The sequence below is a fragment of the Parus major genome, chromosome 8 (genome assembly GCF_001522545.3).
Source record: "Parus major isolate Abel chromosome 8, Parus_major1.1, whole genome shotgun sequence".
Lineage (NCBI taxonomy): Eukaryota > Metazoa > Chordata > Aves > Passeriformes > Paridae > Parus > Parus major.
Window position 1 is genome coordinate 26,470,292 of NC_031777.1, and position 21,245 is coordinate 26,491,536.

At 50.9% G+C, this 21,245-nt stretch overlaps 1 protein-coding gene across 1 annotated transcript in view; it reads right to left on the reverse strand.

Moving 5' to 3' along the window:
• The window catches only part of SSBP3 (single stranded DNA binding protein 3), a 52,811-nt gene that overhangs the window by 15,651 nt on the left and 15,915 nt on the right, over positions 1 to 21,245 (reverse strand). The window contains exon 2 of the mRNA XM_019007705.2: positions 1,701 to 1,790. Within this exon, the coding sequence (XP_018863250.1) occupies positions 1,701 to 1,736 (36 nt within the window). The 5' untranslated portion in view covers positions 1,737 to 1,790. The remainder of the gene's footprint in view (positions 1 to 1,700; positions 1,791 to 21,245) is intronic.

The window sequence follows — 21,245 nt, forward strand, 5'->3', positions numbered from 1 at the left end:
GGGCTTTCAGGAAAGGCAGGCTCTTGAGATGTCACATGTGAGCCATATGCACCGGCACCCATCCTCTCTTCCCTCTGGCAGTGCTGGGGATGGGCAGCATAACCTCTACTGGTGTTATGACATTGTCTGGGGTTTCAGGACCCACTCCTGCTTCTGAGCCACCCCCTTCCCCAGCAGCTCCTGGGCCAGCTGCACAGGAGGCAGGGAGCTAGGATGGGCTGTTTTCTCCTGAATCAGACCCTCAGTGCCAAAGTGCTACAGGAGGGCAGAAAGGAAAGAGGGAGGACAGCTTGGAGGCTGTCAACGGGAAGAGTCGAGACAGCAGCATGAACAGTAAGTCTGGAGAGATGTGACTCCTCTTCCTCACCTTTCCCACTCTGGGAAAGCCAACCCATACTCTCGATGCCTTGCCCTAAATTCATGCCAGTTTTGCAGCCCTCGCAGCTCGGCGTGAAGCAGAAGCCCCAAAGGACAGTCAGCTTCACCGTGGGGCGAGATCAGGACGTTTTGGAGAGACATTTGTTGGAAGCAGCAGCTTGGCACTGGGATTGCTGGCAGCAGCTATGACCTGCGAGATTGCATCTCTGCCGTTGGCTTCACCCCCTGCCGCCGAGCGCTGCCACGAGATTCGCCTGTTTTAGGGTTCCCAATCAATATCGGATATTCTTACTTTGTCAGAAGCATGTTCAGGAAATGGGATCTCTCTTTCTCTCTCAAAAAAGACAGGACCCTCCTTCCCCCTTCCCACACAAACGCGATCGCCGATATCGGGCTCAGATATCGCCACAATAAATCACAAGCTCCTTATCGAGCTCGCCTGTCTACTGCCCGAGAAGTTCTCCCATATACAAATCACAAGCCCAGATTAAAAAAAAGCCCAGCTTGCCAAAACAAATATTCCTTTCAACTCTTATCCCATTTTTCACATGAGCAAGTGTTTCGTCCTCAAGCAGGAGGATTTTAAAACACCGAAAGCTTATGTTGCTGCAAACCAGTGCAGCTCGCTCCGGGCAAAGAGATTCCTGAGAAAACCCCCAAGGTTCAGGGATTGAAAACTCCTTTTCTTTGTGCCTGTTGATATCCTTTCTGTCAGTGTCACTCCAAACACTCCAACAGCTCCTCTGTCAGAGCTTGTTGGGGGATAAGGAAGGAGCGAGGGGACTTTGGGGACTTTGCTGGGTATTTGCTTACAAGGTGCCTCCACGGCATTCAGGGATTTGGCTGGAGCCCACTCCTGCCTGCAGCCGCAGCCAGGGTTTGTTAATGCATTCAGTGATTGCATTTGGAAAAAATCAAGTGGTTAACCAGAGGAGGGGGAAAAAGTTTCAGGAATCAAAATCCAGAATGTTTTCAATTACACACGTCTGTTAGGACTGGATAACAAATACAATCCCAACCCAAACATAAACCAAGCAGCTTTGGAAAAAAAACATCGGTTGTAAATACACAGTAACCTCTTCGAGCAAGGAATTTGCTTTAAGGCCACAAAAGATAGAAAGCAAACACAGAAGGACAGCAGAACACAAGTTATTCCTAGACAGGTCAGCTGTGCAGGCATGCTGCTTCCCTAGCATCCTCTTGGGGGGGGGGGAAAAAAAAACCACCAAACAAACCAACACAGGCACGACAGCGCTGACACCCAGAGCGAAAGCAAACACGTGCGCGGTGTGGAGGGAGCACCGCGAGGAGCAGCAGCCTACCTGGAAGAACCCGGGCGGGATGGGGCCCCCAGGCATCCCGTCATTCGGGGGAATGTTTCCAAGCACGGGACTCGGGGCAGCAGCTGCGCTCTGCGGGAACAAAACCAGGGAAAACATGGTCAGAGTTATGATAAAAGCATGTTAAAAATGCCACCTTCTCCTGCCACATCACGCTGAGTCAATGTGCCTTGTATCTCCGGAGCCCTGAGCATCTTCCCCCGTGGAGGAACCGGCGGAGGATGCTCGCACTGGACACTGTGACTCACCCACAGAAGAGATGGCCACACAGAACCTGGAGATGATTCTGGGGTTTGTTTATTCATCTACCCAGGCATTGAGTCTTGTTACTCCATCAAGGAGCCTCATCCAACGTGTAATTTTTAGGCAGAAGCTGTTTGAAAGGTTTTAAAATGCCTCTCTCCACCTCCCTACCATGCTCGCTGTTTTAGCCCTCTCCTTCAAAAATTATGCTTCCCTGACCTCACCAGCATGCCAAGGCTTTATTATTAATTTCCAAATTCATTGCATTCAACCTGCAAAGTCACATTTCCCCTCGTGCCTCCCCAGAATGAGCCACCAGCATGGCTCCAGCCCCAAAAAAAGAGGGACAGGGACAGACATGGGGTACCTGGACACCCCACTTGCTCCTCTGAGCATTCCTATTTGTACTTATTCACTTCCTCTGGGAAAGCACCAGCATGATGGGAAAGATCCTACTCAGAAGGAAAATAAGAAAAAGATCTTTAAAGCCACTGCTGGTGACACATCCCTGTGAGAATAGGAGCAGTAGTGTGCCATCCAAGTGCACTCCAGTTTGCCCAACACCAAATGACCCCCATTCCAGTTACAGGGCAGCTATAAAGGCACCTCAGTGGTGTTAATTGGATTTGGATCGCTGAACTACTCCCTCCACCAATTTTTATGATGGACGTACCCACCTAAAACCATAATGGAAAAAATTTCCACTGAGGAAATCCCATGAACAGATGGGGTACATGTGAGCCTGCTCATGCTTGGTTTTACCCAACAAACCCCATGTCCCAACAGCAGCCGAGCCAGCCCCGGCTCCCGACCGCATCCGATGCAGCAGCAGCAACCACAAGATGTGAGCAGAGGGGGAAGCCAGGCTGTCAGGGCAGCCTGGAAAATTAAGGATTATTACTAAGTATTGCCAAGATAGGATCCCCATGTTTGGTCGGCAATCTTGCTATTCCTGTCCAGAAAGCCTTGCAGAGGCAGGGGAGCACCAGACTAATCATTGCCTTGTGCCTTCCCAGGGCATCCCCTGTGCCCCTCATCAGCTCTCCAGCAGGAGCAGGCGTGCAGAATGTGGGATGAAGGCCAGCACCATGCCGGATGAGTGGATGGTTTTCCCACCCCAGCATCTCAGAGCTGCAAGTGTCACAAACAGGAGGCTGATTCCCCAGTAAGAGCCTCCCTTCATGAGAATAACCAATCTCCCCTGAGGCTACAGGGTCCTGCACCCCCAGGCACAGCCCACGCCACGCTCCTCCCCGTGCCCCTGAACAAGGCATCCCGAACAGCCTTCCCCCCATCAGCAGCAAAGGCCAGATCTGAGTGTTTTTACAGTTAATAAAAAAAAAAAACCACCACGTCCTGGCAGGAAAAATAAGCCTGCCCATTCCAGGCTCTTTTTATACATCAGACGGCAGCAAAAATAGATGGGAGAGGGAGTGAACCCACTTCTCCCCCTCCCTCCATCCCCCCAAGTGGGTCAGCTATAAAAGTAAAACCAAATCTTAATCCAAGGCCATGAACATATTGCAGTTTCTCTGCAAAGCAGATGACGGTTCTTAATGCAAAAATATATAAGACTGAGCCCCAAACTGCAGCGAGCCCATTTGGAATTTCCTTTATTAAACCCTCTATCACGCAAAACGCTTCTCTCCCAAGGCGGCAAGCGCTGCAATAAAGCTGCCAAGGTGATATTTTATGGTTTCAAGAGATTTCCAGCACACTATAATCCTTTGCTTGGGGAATCTCCCAAAGCGAAATGGATCCCGAAGTGGTGGGGAGTGAGGAGGAACATGGATTTGGGGATCTGGGGGGAAAGGATGCTGCTCTTCTCCTCCCCTTGGCAACAGGGAGCAGAGGGAGAAGAGCAGAGGAGCCAAAGAAAATCCTGAAGCAAATGCCCGTTTTTCCACAAAACCACAGAGTATTTTTCCGTGTTAAACACCCTGAAACCTCACCTATGCCTTCGCAGCGTAAACGGGGATTTAAAGTTCCTCGCACATGTGGCGCTTGGCAGAACTTGGTAATTAAAAACCCGCAAGTGCCCTGAGCATATTGTAGGATGGGAGCCAAATTGGTCAGCCCTTGATGAATGATTTACAAGGCTGCGAAGTGACATTTTATTTCTTTTTTTATTCCCCTCCCCATCACCGCTGCTAAGGTAAACACTGAGGCACCTTTAGCCCTGGCGAAGCCATGAGAGCGCAGCCGCGGCTGGAGCAGCTCTGTAAAACACTTGGGTGTGCCAGAAACGGAATAAAAAAGGCCAAAAAAGACAGCAGGAACAACTTTTCCAAACCTTTAGGGTGAGCACCCAAACTGAAGGATCAGCACCTAAACCCAAGGTGCTTTCCAGCACCCATTTCCAGGATTTTTTGGCCACACAGCTCATCCCGTATGGTTTATTTTTCAACAGTTTGTCCCAGAAACTTTTTTTAGGGACTTTTGGTTGCAGTTTGCTCTAAAAAGCTCTCTCCTTAGGTGAATATCTAAAACCCATCAGATCTCCCTGGTGAAGGTACAGACAATTTGCAGTTGCCATGGAAGCTGGCAGAAAATGGGCATGGAACTGCTGTGCCACCACATCCAAGCTGGAGCTGAACCAGAAGCACATCAGCCACCCGAAGGTCCCCACTGGCATGTGACACCCTGAATTTCCTTCCACTGAAACACATGGAAACCACTGCCAGAAATGAGCCAGGACAGCTCTGGCAATGCTGGCATGTCAGCTCATTTGCCTTTTATAAGATGGCAAATTTTCCCCACGTTGGAAATCAATATATATGTGTTCCTGGAGAGCACATGTATAGCTATATACACAAACACACATATGTATTTTTAATTCCCTGCCACATACGTCGGTATTTTTCCCCTTTTTTTGGTGGAAACCAGTGGAATGATGACAATCTGGATCACTGTGTTTGGCTTCCAAACCGAAGCTCTCAGTTAACACACCGGCCTGGTACGCCAGCAGATGCCGTCTAAGCCTTTAAATCGCACACTAATTGCACTAATTGAGCTAACAGTCTCTGTTTCGTCTCCCTACCCTGAGTCAACCAGCATCTTCTGGTACTGCTGTAGAGATCCAAGCTGTTGACTGTAGTGTTATTTTGTCAGCCATTAAACGATTCATCAGAGTCATTAATTGATTTATTACCGCTGCCTGCGAGTAGAGCTTTGCAAATAAAGAAGGATGGAGGTCACGAGGCAATGGAAATCGGACAAAACAGCACAGCCAGGAGCTGGGCACTTGAATTATCGATAGGAGCCCACTTGCACAGGACTGCTGGCATCAGGTTATGGAGGGAAAAAAAAGAAAAGATGTGCTGTCTGGCTGTGCTACAAAGCTGGTTAGGGTCTTCAGCTACAATCTATTCAGGATGTAAAAGGGCTGTTAAAACCATCTTGTTTTCTTAACCTAATCCTTCAGGAGAAACCAGGTTATTCTGCTGTATTAACTGTGCTGAAGAGCAGCAGGGAAGAAGCGCTGGCGTGGCTGCCCCACACAGCTCTCGGCCTGCGGCACATCCCCACCACCACTTTTGGTGCCACCCAAATTTGCTCTCCCAGGCCGGCTGAGCCGGGAACACAACTCACCTCCGCTGTCCCACAGCCCTGGGAGGAGCTGCGGTCCGGTGCTTTTATTTATTTACTTTCTTTACTGCAGGGTTTAGGTCTTTGCTGGGCGTGAGGGTTTGCTGCGAGCAGGGTGCGGCGATGCCGTTTCCTGCCCCCCGCCCTGCCGCGCTCGGCCCCACAGCAGCCCTGAGGCACCGCCGGGGGTTTGGGGGCTGAATTTAGAAACCAGAGCAGGTGGGTTGAAATCACTGTCACTGCCAGAATGTCACTGCTCCCAGCTCCCAGGCACTCACCTAATAAAAGGCAGCACCCTGCAAGAGAGGGCTTGGGAAGCCAAGGAGCTTTCTGGATGTGTTGTCCACACATGGGGCTGCTGAAAGGGATTCTTCCTCCTCATCCCCATTTGTGGACCTGAAGGTGGGCTTAGGCACTGCACCCCATCCTGCAAGGCTCTGTGTCATGGTGAGACCATGGTGGCAGGGCACCACCCACCCAAACCTGCCATGCTTCACCAACACACGCAGTGCTTCCTGTTAACCATCTGTGAAAAACAGGTTCCAACTGCTGCTGGTAACTCTGCCATTAGATGCAAGCTGGTGTCCCCATAGCACACTCCAGGCAAGCAGCTTGCCCCAGCATCCCATGCTGGCTTTCACCAAACACTTTATTTTTAATAAACATAACATGCCAAGAGTGGTGCAAGGCACTGGCAGGCAGCAGGGAGGATGCTCCATTTGTGGGAAGCACCACCAGCACTGGCTGCTTGGCCAGGCACAGCCTCCATCAACCCTAAAACCAAACTCAGGATGGCTCGGTATTTCCTTTCTGAGCTCCTGCTCTTTTTGCCCTCTCTTCTCCAGAAGAGTCAACCAGAGGATTTTGGCTGTATCTCACACCTTGCAGCCACTGTGGGAACAGCACAAGACTTGAGGGCAGCTGCCTCAGTAGGAGCACGCAGAGGTGCTCAGGACACGCTGGTGATCTGGTATCTGTCTCCTTTGATTTTATATTTTTGCCTAGAGCACAGGCTTTGGAGCCTAAAGAAGAAACCAGCGTGCGGGTCAGGACTTAAGCAGGCTGCGTAAACAGGTAATACAGAATTTAATTGGACTCCAGTTAAGCCTTTTCATCTCGTTAAAGCTGCCTTCATCTTATATAGCCAGGTTTTAAATTTAATAATAGAACCCTCCCACACCTCACAGTAACCCGATTAACGCCAGGGAGGACGACACGCCGACCACTTCCTCTGGACCGAGCCCTCAGATCCTCTCCCACATCAGTCCCCTCCATGGGTCGGTGCCAGGGCCTGTGTTGTATCAACATGCACCAAAATAAATGCAACACCAGCCTGCTGCAGGTTCTGAGAGTGCCACCGCCAGCCCACATGCCAGCAGCAGGCACACACTTCAAAACCATGGTGCCTGCAGAGCCTCTCAGGTAGGCTCAGTGTTTTTTTGGGGGCACGCTGTGTTCTCCAGCCAGGGTATGCCAGGGTCTTCCTTCAGTGCAAGCCACTTGGCTGGATGCTCCAGAAGACAAAACAAAGCAGTGCTGGTTTATTTAAAAGAAGGTAAAAGAACGCTGGGTTGAAGACTTTGAATTCCCAAGATACAAAAAAACCCCAAAACAGATTAAATGGGTAAATGGGCTCATAGAAGTATCACCAAACCACCCAAAAGCCATTGCTGTGCTCCCATAGGACACCACACTGTGCATACAAGTTCAGCTTAATTTTACTTCCACAACAGCACAAGCTTTTTGTGCTTATTTAAAACCCATCACCTGCGAGCTGCCTGGCTCACAAAGCTCCAGCACACACCCTGGTCAGGAACAGCCACACTCGGCAACTTTTTCCCTCTCCTTTATGGAGAAAGAAACAACCCCCAGCCCCGTATTTTCCTTGAGCCTTAGAAACACCCAAACCATTAAAAAAAAAAAAAAGGCACAACAGTTGAATGGTGTTTCAAGCTAATACGGGGGTTTTTTTCTTGTTGGTTTTTCTTTTCCCCTCCCTTGTAAAGGATAATCTGAGACAGCAGCTCCGGCCACGAAACAATAGGATTTTAATCTCTTAAGTCGGCGTCCCCCTTATCCCCGGGAAGGAAACCCCTTCAGTCATTTACAAGTTTGTAAATAAGGCTCTTGGTAGCATCTCGCGGACATCTGCTCCGCCAGCCCGCCAGCGTTCCTGCTAACATTTACAAACATCCTTCCACAAACACCCAGCGCGCTCTGCTGAGCTGGCTTTCTCTAAATATATCCCAAGGAAATAACTTGGCAGGGCTGCAAAAATTTCACAGCGACCGAATTAAAGGGGGGTGGAGGGGGGAGGGATGAGCATGGGAGGTGTAAAACAGACTAAATGCAATTAGGCTCCGTTTTGCACACGCGTGTGTACAGGGAGCTTTACAAAGGGAAACTTGTGGGAAGTGAAGCCTTGCTGGAAGTGCTTCTCCTGACTCAGGAAGGGATTTGCAGAGGAGAGCACTCCAGGGCTCCACACCGTGTGGTTGGGTGTAGAGATCCACCCCAAGCCTGGTGTTTAGGGATGCTTTGCCATGGGCAGCCCCATGGAGTGGCCCCTATCCCTGCCTTGGAGTACTCCCAGCGTTCCCACTGTCAGCATCTTCCCTGGCACAAGATCCATGTCCAGCTACACCTTAAAACCAGTGTATGAGAACCAGTGTATGACCCCTCCCCACTGCCAAACAGCTTAAATGGATCCCATACAATTAGCACCCTGGAAAACGCTGTAAATACACAGGTATTAATTACTATCAATTCTCCTCTAATAATTCCAGCAACAGACAGGCCAGGCTCTTTTCCAGCAATCAATACCATCCATTTCAGGGGTCTACCTGCCAAAAAAGTGATATAAAATAATTATATAAAATTTTCATTAGATAATGCAATTGCTTAGGACTATTAATCTACTGCTTATCTATCAGTGTGGGATGCTCAGCTCTGTGAGGGCCACCCAGCAGCTCCTTGCACCAACAACTTGCATTCCTGCACTGGACACTCAGTTCCACCTAAATGTGCTCCTGATGTACCCACACAAGACTTTATGGAAAGTCACAGATTAATTTCAGATTTTAAAAAACATCACAATTCTTAAAACCAAAAGGGAAGCGTTCCCAGCAAGCAAAGCTGCTGGGAGAGGTAATTTCCTGGAGTTCTCCACCAACTTGTGATGGCTTCAAGTTCCACAGGACTTTGCTCCCACTGATGTCCCTTGCTCCATGCTGCAGTTTCTGGGCTGTAACTATGTGGGATTACACTGGAAGCTTAGGGCCAGTTGACCAGCTCACCTTCCATCCTTCTCTTAAGCATCACTGCCAAAATCAAGTCCTCTCTGTCAACAGCCTTTGAAAAAATCGGATTAAGGAAAATACTGCTTACCCTCTCAAAAAACTAGTAATAATGTGGTGATGAGGTGCAGGGGAGGCTGCTGGTGTTGGCAGCTGGACTTCTGCTTCCCACTGCCTGCTGCTCTCCGCTCCTCTGCCTTCTCCCACATTGAAACTGCCAAGTGCATTTTGGAAGGGGTTGTAAGAAAACCTAGATTTAAATTTGTAATCCAATTCAAGAAGGAAAAATAATAGTAACCCATGACTTTAGAAAAATGCCACGCCACTGCACCACGTGCATTTGAAGAAAACTAGTTTTAACTTGTCCAAAGGATTTACTGACACTAACAAAGATATTGCCAATTCCATTGGCAGATCACCCCAAAGGCATCCAGAGTCTGGCAGCTATTTCCCCATTAAAGATGGGCACAGATTACAAATATATTTTTTTAAAAAAATATTTATTTTTTTCCCCCAAATTTTTGCCACCTTGTATTTCAGCCAGTTGATCTCATCATTTGCTCTTTGCAATCAAAAGCAACACAAAACAAGTTGTGAGTTTGTGTGGAGAGTCAGTGATGCCTGGTAACTAGCTCTCATCCGAATCCAGGGAAGAGAGTGAGACCCCTTTTCCCTTTGCAGGGCAGTGGGAAACACCATGACCTCCCTGGAAAAACATCCTTTTCCATTGTCTGTGTAGTTAGATGCTGTGGGATAAAGCACTGACACCCCAGCGCAGCATCCAGCACTTCCCACCCCCAATCCAGACGGAGAAGACCAGGCCCTGGCTTTACCCCACGGGAAAACATCCCAGTTTTCTCCATCCTCTCCCGCCGCAGGGAAAGAGGAGAGAATTAATGCAAATACTCCCATTCTTGTCGTGCACTTGAATGCCAAAATATCCCATTTGCTTAAGCCTATTTTACTGCGAGCAGCTGCCCCGGTATTATTCCCCGACACCAAAGGCAAAGGGCAAAAGAAGTTGGTCCGGAGCAGGTGAACACCATCTGCCCGTCCCTGACAAGATGCTCGTGGCCACCATCTTCGTGTAATAACACAAAGCGTGTTTGAACGCCTGTGAAAGGTTACGGCGGTGCTTTTTGAGCAGTGCCGTAACCTTTCGCGGGCGCGCGGGCGGGTTTTGTGTACCTACGGAAGCGGCCAAGCATCCAGCCCCGCTCGCAGCGGCCCCTGATGGATTTGCCTGCTGATCTGTGAAGTTTTACCACAGCGAGCCCTTAAAAAAAGAAATAATTAAAAAAAAAAAAAGAAAAAGGAGAAAATAGAAAAAAAATCCCCTTCTCTAACAAAGCAGCAGGCTAACAAAAAAGAAATCAGCATTTCTCAAAGAGGTGGCTCTGCTGATGTTTGTCTGTGCTTTGCAGCACCTTCTCCGCACAGCATCTTCCAAGGAAAATGCTGCTGAAGGAGTGGAAATGCCTTAAATTGAGCCAGAGGCAGCAGCTGAACTTAACTAAGGGCTGTGACTTGCTGCATGGGGACAAAGTCTGGCACATCCTATAAACCCTGGCGAGGCAGATGGGGAGGAAGGTGGTGGACTTTGCTCGGGAGCAGCCGGCATTGCTGTGGCCAGACCTGGGGCAGCCCTTCAGAGCCCGAAATTAACTGGGATGGATGGACTCTGAGCAGATTTGAGGACTGCTGTATTCAGTAACAATGATGGCTATGGGCTTTTGTTCTTGTCAAAACCCAGGTAACACCCATCCTATAGGACCCACCCTCCTGGGAGCATTGCCATGACTAACCCTCCATGTTCCTGCACCCTTGATTCATCCCAAGAAGCCAGAAAGGGCTTAGAAATCCTTCATGAGGCTGCAGTTGTACTCCAAGAGCCAACCCAGTCCTCAATGAGCCACTGCTGGGACAGCAACACCGGAGCACCACAAGGAAAGCTGCTGGCAAGCCCCAATCCAAGCAAGGTGAGCTCTGCGACTGAGTGATGATGGAGAAAAGCCATCAAGCCTTGGCATGATTCCCATGGTGATGTTTGAAAAATGGTGCAAATATTCTGCCCTCCATGCAGACCTTTTCACTGACATCCAGCCTTAGGAAAGGAGCCACAAAACATCTTGTATCCTGGCATCCCTGCAGTGTTTTGCTGCGGAGCATCCTGGATCCCCGCAGCGTTTCACTGCCCAGTCTGGAGCTGCAGAACACCCTGCACCCCCACATCCCACAGCAGTGCAGGTCACCCTCTCCAGGCAGTGGATGGCCACCAACAAGGTCACAGCACACACGACTTCCCAAGTGCTGTGTCCCAGGCTCATCCATCCCCAGGGAGCGGGTTTGTCCGTGCAGCATGGACTGAGCACCGCTGATACTCTTTCCAGGCAAGCTGAAAGCCTGAGCAAGCAGCTCAGGCTGGAAACACATCGAGCACAAGGGAAGGTGCAAGATGTGGATGAGAAGAGGAAAATCCCAGCTTTCCTCACCACCTGCCAGCACAGGATCCCAGCCCAGGCCGTGGGCATCGCTCTACCCCAGCAGCACCGAGGCCGAGCTGTGACTCCAGGGGCACAGACGAACCCAAAGCAGTGCTAATCGTCCCCAGAAATCATCTTTGCGCATCTGCCAGGGGTCAGAGATGAGGATTTTTGGGGATGGGGGATTGCAGCAACTTTCCCCTCCTCTCCACTCATCTAATCCCCCAGGCTAATCCCTTCCAGCCATATGGAGTCCTCACATCCCAAACCTGCTCCCGGGCTGCCCCTTCGCACCCTCTATGCCCCCGGGAGTAATGCTTTGGACCTCAAAAGTGATGTATGGGTGGGGAAAGGGTGTGATCCCCCCTCCAGACCCCTGGGAGATCCCCCAACCACACTACAGACACCATTTCTGATGAAAATTCACAATAAAACACTCAAAATTCAGGCAAGCACAGCCCCATGTCTGGTGTTTCCTCCCCTTTTTCAACAGTAGGGTTTATTGCAGTTATTTGTGGGTGCTATCCCCCCAAAATCGTGTTTCCCAGGTTTGATAATTGCTTAAGGCGTTTCAAAATTAATAGAGCAGCTAGAGCAAAGGACAGGAGGAGTAAATCTGACGTAAGCCACTGTGTAATTCAGTGTTGTTCCCAAGAACTGGTGGCTTTCTCCACTGCCAAAAAAAGCCAGGGGCTAAGCTAGCTTGGAGGGGGTGCAGATCTCCCCTGGTAGGCTGGGATTTCTTGGAAGGGGGAGGGTGAATGGGAAGAGACATTTTAACCATTTCAGCATGTTCTGGAGGAGAAGAGGTGGCACATCCATGGGATAAGAGGGAATTCACCACACCACCTCCCCTCCTGCTCTGCTGCCTTTCGCCTGCCTTAACCTGGGGATTGGAAACATTGCTCCAAAGCAGCCCCAACATTTTATTTACCTTAACACCAGCTCTCTGTATTGCTTTGGTGCTGCTGGCACTGGTGATCCAGGCACAGCTGAGCTGCAGGATTTCCCCACGGAAAAGTCCCCCTGGGGTTGCACAATTGACAAGGTGAACATTGGGATAGGGGAGGATTTCTGACAAAAATACGTTTTTTTTAAAAAAATCACTGTTTTCTGCACAGGGCAGTTTTGTTAGATGCAACTCCAAACCACATTACCCTTAAAGCTTGCAAAACATTAATTATTTCTCTTCTAAGAGCACCTCTCCCTGTCAAAACACAGTGGTTAATACAAACCCCTCATTTATGAAGTGGGAGCTTTTTGAAGCTGGCTCTGGAGGGACCCTATAAAACCAGTGTGCAAACCCCTGCCCCCTGACCCAGCAATAAACTGGTACGTGAGGCAGGAAAACTTAAAGTCTGGAGAGCAAGGAAGAAAAAAGGAAAAAAAAAAAAGAGCCCCAGGCTTTCAGACAGCAGAGAGGGGGAGGGAGTGATGTGAGAGTGCTGAGCATCACTGCAAGGTCTTGTTTAGACTGGCAGTGCTGGGAAACACCTGGCTACAGAGCTGGTGAGTGGAGTTCAAGGGATGGACCAGGATGAGGAGTAAAGGGAGCACAGGCATGGTGCTCATGGCCATGAATTGCTGTAGAAACTTCCTGACAGGCTTTCTCTCTTTTGTTTTCACATCCACCATTTGATATCCATAGGTAAGAACAGCTCCTTCACTCCCCACAGGCAGAGCTGCTCTTGCAACACCCTGACACAAACCCAGGCACGGGCTGGTGGGTCAACACCGGTGTCACAGCCCCCACAGCACCCTCATCTCCACACTGACGTTCTTACGAGCACCAGCTTGTGATGCTGACCATCCTCAGTCCCCAAAGCTGAGCATCCCAAAACCTTCCAGCTTTGAGAGCTGCTGCCCCTCACCACCCTGAGAGCAAAACCCCCCTAAACTCCACGGGGAGCTACAGGCAGACCCTGAGCTCCCCAAAAGGCAGAGGATGGCTATGGCATTCCAGTTAGTTTATCTAGATCTTTGTAAAGGCTGGAGAGAATCCCCCTCCCCTGCCCACCCCTCCTGGGGCACCCCACAGATTCCCAAGGACTGCTGAAGCTCCAGAGCTTTTTAGGGTTTCTCCCTCCCCTTATCCCGGCGGCACAGGGCACCCACCATAGCAGCCCCCAGCACCCACCAGGCTTTGGGTGGGCAACAGCCTCTCCTGGGAAAACTCTTCCCAGCTGCAGCATGGAAATGACACGAGGGACGAGGGGCCTTTGTGCAGGCAGCACCCTGCTAAGCCACACAAAGCTGGGAGCAGGGGGGGTTCAAAGGCTCCTGGTGCAGGGAAGGGGCCCCTCCACGTTCCCCCCTCCCCGGGCACCGGCTTTTGTATCGCCTTGGCCGGATTCGTTAACTCCCCTGCCGGAGCTGGCTGGGGCCTCCTCCGCCTGCAATCCCTGCGGATTTTACCTCCGGGCAAGAGCAAGGGGGGGAGAAAAGGGGGGGCAGCCCAGTGCCTTAAAAGAGCCTGGTAAAAACAACAGACTGCAGTTGGGGGATAGATACACGGTGGCTTTAAAAAAGCACACCGCCGAGGAGAGTTTGATGGCTCTGCCAAAAGGAAAGAAGTGTCTTCCCACTTGCAAACAAGAGTTAATTATAGAAAAAAAGGCCCAGGAAAGTGTTAAAACCATCTGTGCCATGAGGAAGAGGCTGGGGCTGGGCGGGTGAAGGCAGCAGCGCTGACAGCTGCTGTGTACAGGCAGCCTGGACCGCTCCCCCGGCGCCGCACCGTGCCCTGCCATCCTCCTGCCCTGCCATCCTTGCTGTGACATCCTCCCACCCTGCCATCCTTGCCCTGCCATCCTTGTCATGCCATCCTCCTGCCCTGCCGTTCCTGCTGTGCCATTCCTGTCACGCCGTCCTCCCGCTCTGTCATCCTTGTCGTGCCATCCTTGCCCTGCCATCCATCCTCCTGCCCTGCCATCCTCCCGCCCTGCCACCCTTGTCATGCCATCCTTGTCATGCCACCCCTGTCGTGCCATCCTTGCCCTGCCATCCCTACTATACCATCCCTGCCACGCCATCCTTGCTGTGCCATCCTCCCTAGCAAGCCACAGGTCCTACCTGCCCTAGCATGTACTGTGAGTCTCCAGCAGGATCCCCCCTCCCTCCTGCAGGAGTGCACAGGGAAGAAGCTCCAGGTTCACCAGGAAAAGGCAGCACCAACCCCCCAGAGTAGCCTGGATGGCACAGAGGGGACATCCCTGGGATGCACAGTGCAGCCTCGCCAGGAGACCTGTTCTAAATATGTCCCACTGAAGCATCACACCGGTACACCCCAGGACACCTCTAAGCACCCATTTTTAGCCCAAATCCTAAAGAAACATGGCCCAAGTGATGATGCCAAATGCCCTGCACTGCCTCCACCACCTCTTCAGCAGGGCTGAGGATGGACATGCCTCCTGCTGTGGGAAGGACGGGATCCACAGGAGGCCAGACCAGCCCGCAGGGCTGCGCACAGCGCCTGACCCCGCAGCCGGATCCCAACCGCTTCACAAATATTTACCTAGCTGGTTTTTAAACAAACCCCAAATGCCAGAGAGTTTAAAGTCCATGTCCTAAACAGCTCCTGTCTTGCTCTTGCCTGCCCTTGGGTCTCCAGCTGCCTGCCCAGGGAGCCTCCAAGCCCCTGCACCCTGCCCTGACCCCCGGGTTTAAGGAAACTGCAGGCAGCAGGCTCCTGCCCGGTCAGGCAGCCAGGCTGGAGGCAACACTTCTGTCTCTGATTTTATTAGGGACATTCAGGCTGGATGATGCCTGAACACTCAACTGGTGCATTTCAGAGGAACCCTCATGTTGAAGAGCTTCCATACAGATTCATTGCAGAAAATAATTAGCCATAATTAAGGGCTTCTGGTTTATGGCTCCAAAAATTGTTTAAACAGCAGAGCCCTGTTCAAATTAAGTTCAGGGCTCACCAATTAATGTTTCTTTACCCTGCTATGGTTTAGTTTCAAACTTCTGCTCAGAGAGCAGCCTGGGCTGCTCAAATCAGGGCTGCTACTCCTGTGAGCAGGCAAAGGAGCTGCGTGGTTGGGCCCAGCCCCAAAATCACTTTATTTTGAAGCAAAAACCTGTTGCGGGTAAGAGAAGGGAAGCAGGAAGGGAAGGATAAAATTGACGGGAGCTGGAGAACATGACAGTGGATGAGGAGCAAAAAGGTGCTGCCAGTTTGTAGATGGCTGAGACGTGACATGGCACCAATGCCCATGGCACAGACGGATCAGCTGGAATCTTGGCTCACCAAGTCTGAGTTTGAGGCAATTTCAGGCTCTTCTGTGTAGCAGCTACCCACCAGGCCAGCCCCCGCCCCACCTGCGGCGCTCCCTCCCTATGGACAACATATGGCACGTCTCACCTCATTAGAGACATAACTAGCAGAAATAATAAGCAAGTCCTTACACAAAATCTGAACTAGTGCACTAGAACAGGCTCTTCAGCACTGAGGTTTTTGGTCAGTCCCAACAAACTTAGTTCCAAAATCCAGCTGTGCATCCTGTAGCCTCCTCGTCCTCCACACCAGCAGCATGGGCAATATCAACTGGGCAAAGCAGAGTTAAATGTGGAGATCAATATTCATATCAAGGCAGCTTCTGAGAGGTTTCAGTTGGTTAAGTAGCCTTGAGATTTTGGCTCTGAAAGGCAGTGCTGCTGACGTGGCCGTAGGTGCACTCCGGGGTCATCTATACAATTGTGATCTCCGGAGGAAGTTGCTGACGAGAGGGAATCATAGAATCATTTATGTCAGAAAAGACCTCTAAGAACATCGAGTCCAACCACTCTCCCAGCACTGCCAAGCCCACCACTAAACCACGTCCCCAAGGGCCACATCTATACAGCTTTTAAATCCCTCCAGGAATGGTGACTCCACCACTGCCCTGGGCAGCCTGTTCCAAGGCTTGACAAGCTTTTCAGTGAAGAAATTTTTCCCAATATCCAATCTAAACCTCCTCTGGTGCAACTTGGGATCATTTCCTCTCATCCTGCCTGTTCCAGCAGTCCCAGGCTACTGGGATATGATGTAGGAACCCCTCATGGGTGGAAACCTGAAAGCAGCTCCACAACACATAAACTAAAACTTTACCTTTTTCCACTTTTTAATTAACACCAGCCCTCTTTTAGCACTGGTGTAGGGGTGTGCCACCATCCACCACGAGGCACCACACTGTGATGCATCACACAGTCCCACCACACTGGACCAAGCAGAGGACAAGAAAAGGGGAGCCCCATACAATGGCCTGCTCCGAGTTTTGTCCCCAGCATGATGGGGACATCACATTAAGGTACTGGCCCCTCAGCCTGGACAGCTTCTCCTTTCCAAGGCAGGTCCTGAAGCCACCCCAGGGCCACCAAGGAAAGGCCAGATGATGCTGCAAATCAGTGAAAGTCTTCCCACTGTTTTATTTGAGGACAAAACATGTTTTCCCCCGTGTCTGCTTTCTCCTAGGAGCAAAACCCCAGTGCTCCTCTGTCACCCAGGAGGGCACCTTCACAGATGTGTGGTGCCTGCCCAGAGGCACAGACCGGGAGCACCGCTGGCTCCTGCCAACTGCAGGGTTTTTCCGAGTATGATCGAGGAGCGCCGTGGGAAGCGCGCACGGAAAACAGCCATCTCATAAACCAGCTCAACTTCATGACCTGAACGTTTTAAGACATAGCAGGAGCCTTTGTACTGTGGCCATAACTGCAATATATCAGTTAGCCATCGCTTCCACCAAGATCTAGTGCTCCAGATCTCACAGCAAATGCTGACTTAAAGACCCATATCAAATACATTATGATACCACTGTTTCCCGTTACCCACGCTGATGATTCAATTAATTTAAAAACAGCAGTGAAATTTAATTTCACCATTAACCCTGTAATCCCCAGCAAATGCCAGCTGGGAAGGCAGCAGCCACCTGCCCAAGTTTGGAGGGACCAGAGGACTAGGAAGAAAGTGAAGGGGTAAAAAAATAAGGAAATAAAGATGTGAGAAGCAAAATGGGACAAAGCAGGTTATTTTCTAAACCCTGAAGGGGTAGAAAGTATAGGAAAGTTTGCAGGAGAGACAGGGAGCAGACAAGGGTTTGCAGAGCAGCACCTGCAAAGGGTTCATTGAGAACAGGCTCTTGCAAGAAAGGCTCACTCTTCTCCTTTCACTTCCTTCCATCGGCACCACTCAAACTCACAGGGTCCAGCCCAACTCCAAAGATAAACACCATGCAGAACACAAAATACATCCTCTGAAAGGGCAACCCCCGGAGCCTGGCCAGGCCTGCCAGGCCCTGCTCCATCAGCAGGGCCAAGGGTTAACAAGAACCATCAAATGGAGCGCAAGCTGTTCTTTCACAGGGGTAAAAGGTTGCCCTTTTGAGATCTGCAGTGATGGTCTGCACGTAGGCTCAGGCCTCAGGTCAAGTGGGGTTCACCCAGGGCATCACCAGGCAACCCCGCTCACCACAGAGGAACAGCACAGAAGGGACACGGCCAGGACGAGCTTCCCTCCCCGACACGTGGCTGGAGAAGAATAGTTAGCCCAACCAGAGCTCTCCCATCTGCTTTTGTTTTCCACTCTTCAGTCCTGGGCTCTGCTAAAGCCCCTGAAGTCACCGGGCATCTGTTCTCCTCCACCCATCGCAATCTGCCAGCCACCGCCGCTCTGACAGCCATCCATCACGCCGTAATACGCTGACCACGAGACCCAGTGGGACATCATTTTCAAGTCAAATGCAGCAGTTAGCATAAAATAAAGCATCGCCCTGGTTTGTTTTTTCCCTTTTTTCCCCCCCTTCCTGACGATCCCGCAGCTGCAGCAAGGGACTCGGTACGCAACAAAAGTGAAGGGGGGGGAAAAAAGGCACAGGAAAATGGCAATTCTACTCTTCTGAGTCATAACAATTATGACGTTGTGATAAGAAACGTTTTCTATGAATTTTTAAGTACCAGTAATCCTGTTTTGCAATTGTCCCCCGGGAACAAGGCGACAGATTGAATGGGGCTGACAGTTATTTCCATCCTGACGAACGCGGCTCCGGCGCGCCGTCTCCTCCCTCCAAACTTCCCGGCCCAGAGCTCAGCCCACAGCTCCAGCTTGTTTGGTGAAAGCAACGTGGAGCTGGCTTGGCCACTGGTGAGACTGAGGACATGCCCAAAAACCCTCTGAAAGCACCCCACTGGCTCCAAGCCCCGCTCCTCTGTGCACCCCAACAGCACATGCAGGGAGGAGATGCACCCGTGGAGCCCCTTTTCCCTGGACACACAGCCATGCCCTCAGGAAACCTTCAGCTGTGAGCTATGAGGTAAGCTGAACATCTTGGTTCTCCCAATCCTGCCACAGCAAACATCCTTGGAGCTCCAGGAAAGATGGGGATCAACAGGGAAAGCGCTGCTGGATGTTTTGCTACTTGAGATTCCAAAATTTTCATCACCAGTCTAAAACTCTGCAGATTTATCTCGCTGATACAGGAGAGAAGGCGGCAGGAAACACCTTTTTGTTCAAGTCTTTCAGACTGGGAACAAAACCAGCTCCTTTTACCTCTTTTGTAAAATGAGCACCGTCATCAGAATCAGTGCCGAGGAGCGAATTTGTTTTGCAGAGGATCAAATAAATAATGGATGACGAAGGAAAGCTGCCACGGCGAGACTGCTCGGGAGATGCTCTGCTCCAGGCAGCCTTTCCCGAAATGCTCCTAACAGATCCTCACACTGGCTCCAGCTCCAGCAGCACTCCCCAAATCCAGGTACCAAGGGCTGCTCTGGCCAAAGTGACACTCTCCAAGACACCAGCGACTCACAGCTGCTGTCTCTGGCAATGATGGCAATGATGGGAATGTGTTTTAATTGCTGCCAGGCAAGGAAAGAGATATGGGATATGCTCCTGCAAACCCAGGGCACTGTGTGGGCCGTGGGAGTCCAGCAGCCTGGCACAGAGCAATAGCCCTACAGGAAAACCCAGCTTGCTGTCCTGTGTTGGCCATTCTCAGCCACCAGCCGGTCAGTAAGTCTCAAATCTTTCAAAAATCTGTTTTGTTTTTTTTTAAAAAAAGGACATACTAAGTTTCTGCTTCCCTGAAAGCAGTCACCTTTGTCACCTCTGCCCTGGATTGGCTCTGTGCCACCATGCCAGCATCCAGCAAGTGTGGGGATGATGCCACATACCCACCTCCAAGGCAAGCCTGGGCCTTCAGTGCTCTACAGCCAGGAGACATTAAAATCAGCCTGTCAATTTACATGCAAATTTATTTGAGATGCGACAGAGGGCTTACAAAAGAAGGTGTACTAGATGCTGTTTGCTTCTGCTAAGGCTGCTGTGGTTTGGCTCCCAAGGGTATTGGATGGGTGAGCCCGAGGGGTAGGTGCTGGGATGCAGAGGCTTTCACCTCTGGATCAGTCTCTGGCTCAAACCCAGCTCCCCAAGGACCAAAACCCCTCAGTGTGAGCACAGTGCAAGCTGCTGCTGGTGGAGCAGTGCGAGCACAGAAGCGTGCCCACCACCACTGCCCGTCTGCCTGGAAAGCCCTCCTTGCTAAGATTTTCCCAGCATCCTTTGTCTTGTGCTTTGTTTCCCTTCCCTGAGCCCAGGGAAGCCTTCCTCCTTCCCTCCTGCCCTCCTCCCTGTCCCCAGCACCTCTGCCTGGGGCCAGGCTGCTGCACCCAGCAGGTCCCCAGAGTGGTTTCTCAGAAAGCTCAACTGTTTCTGCACAAAGTTTGGCACTTTGGGCCAATGGCAGGAGTTTCTTTAATCAACTCAAATGGCATTTTCTGCAGATAAAGTCTCCCACTCTTGGCCGCCAAGAAAAAGCCAGTCGGACAGCAGCAAGGAAAAAAAAACCCCAACACCCCCCCCACCCCCCCGAGGCTGCAAAGTCACCGCAGAAGCTCGCAGGGTGATTATTTATAGCCTTTCCCTCTGCAAAAGCCAAAAATAATTGTTCCAGCCCAATTAATGAATTTCTGAATGCTGGGCTCAGGGGTAGTCACCGAAGTGCAGCACTTTGAGCTGCTTGCAATGTATTGGGCTCTAGAATAATGTATTTAAGAAGGGGGAAAACTTACTGTGCAGGAGGAACTGCAGCCAGAGAAGAGAGGAGTGAGAACATGAAAGCAGCAGCCCTGCAGACCCCAAGGTCAGTGGGGAAGGAGGGGGAGGAGGTGCTCCAGGCACTGGAGCAGAGATTCCCCTGCAGCCTGTGCTGCAGACCATGGTGAGGCAGCTGTGCCCCCACAGCCCATGGAGCTCCATGGTGGAGCTGAGATCCACCTGCAGCCCATGGGGAACCCCAGGCTGCAGCAGGGGGATGCCCAAAGGAGGCTGTGACCCCATGGAAGGGACCCACGCTGGAGCAGTTTGGCAAGAACTGCAGCCTGGGGGAAGGACCCACGCTGGAGAATTTTGTGGAAGAATGTCTCCCGTGGGAAGAACCTCATGCTGGAGCAGGGGAAGAGTGAGAGGAGTCTTTCCCGTGAGGAGGAAGGAGCAGCAGAGACAACTGTGATGAACTGACCACAGCTCCCATTCCCTGTCCCTCTTTTCTGCTGGGATTAAGGAGTGAGAGAAAACCAAGAGTGAAGTTGGGCTCAGAAAGAAGAGAGGGGTAAGAGGAAGGTGTTTTAAGATTTAGTTTGTAATTCTCATTATCATTTGCTGATTTGACTGGCAATAAATTAAATTAATTTTTATTCACATTGAGTCAGTTTTGCCTGTGATGGTAGCTGGTCTGTGATGGAGTGATGTTTCCCTGTCTTTACCCAACCCATGGGCCTCCCCTGGTATTTTCTCTCCCCTGTCCTGCTGAGGAGTGATGGAGTGGCCAGGTGGCCCCCAGGGCATCCTGCATGCCAGGGTTTGGTCAGGAGCACGTGTCCTATGAACTGATCTCCACGGGGTTGAACTGGAACTCCCAGGAGGCTCAACAGTAAAGGGCTGG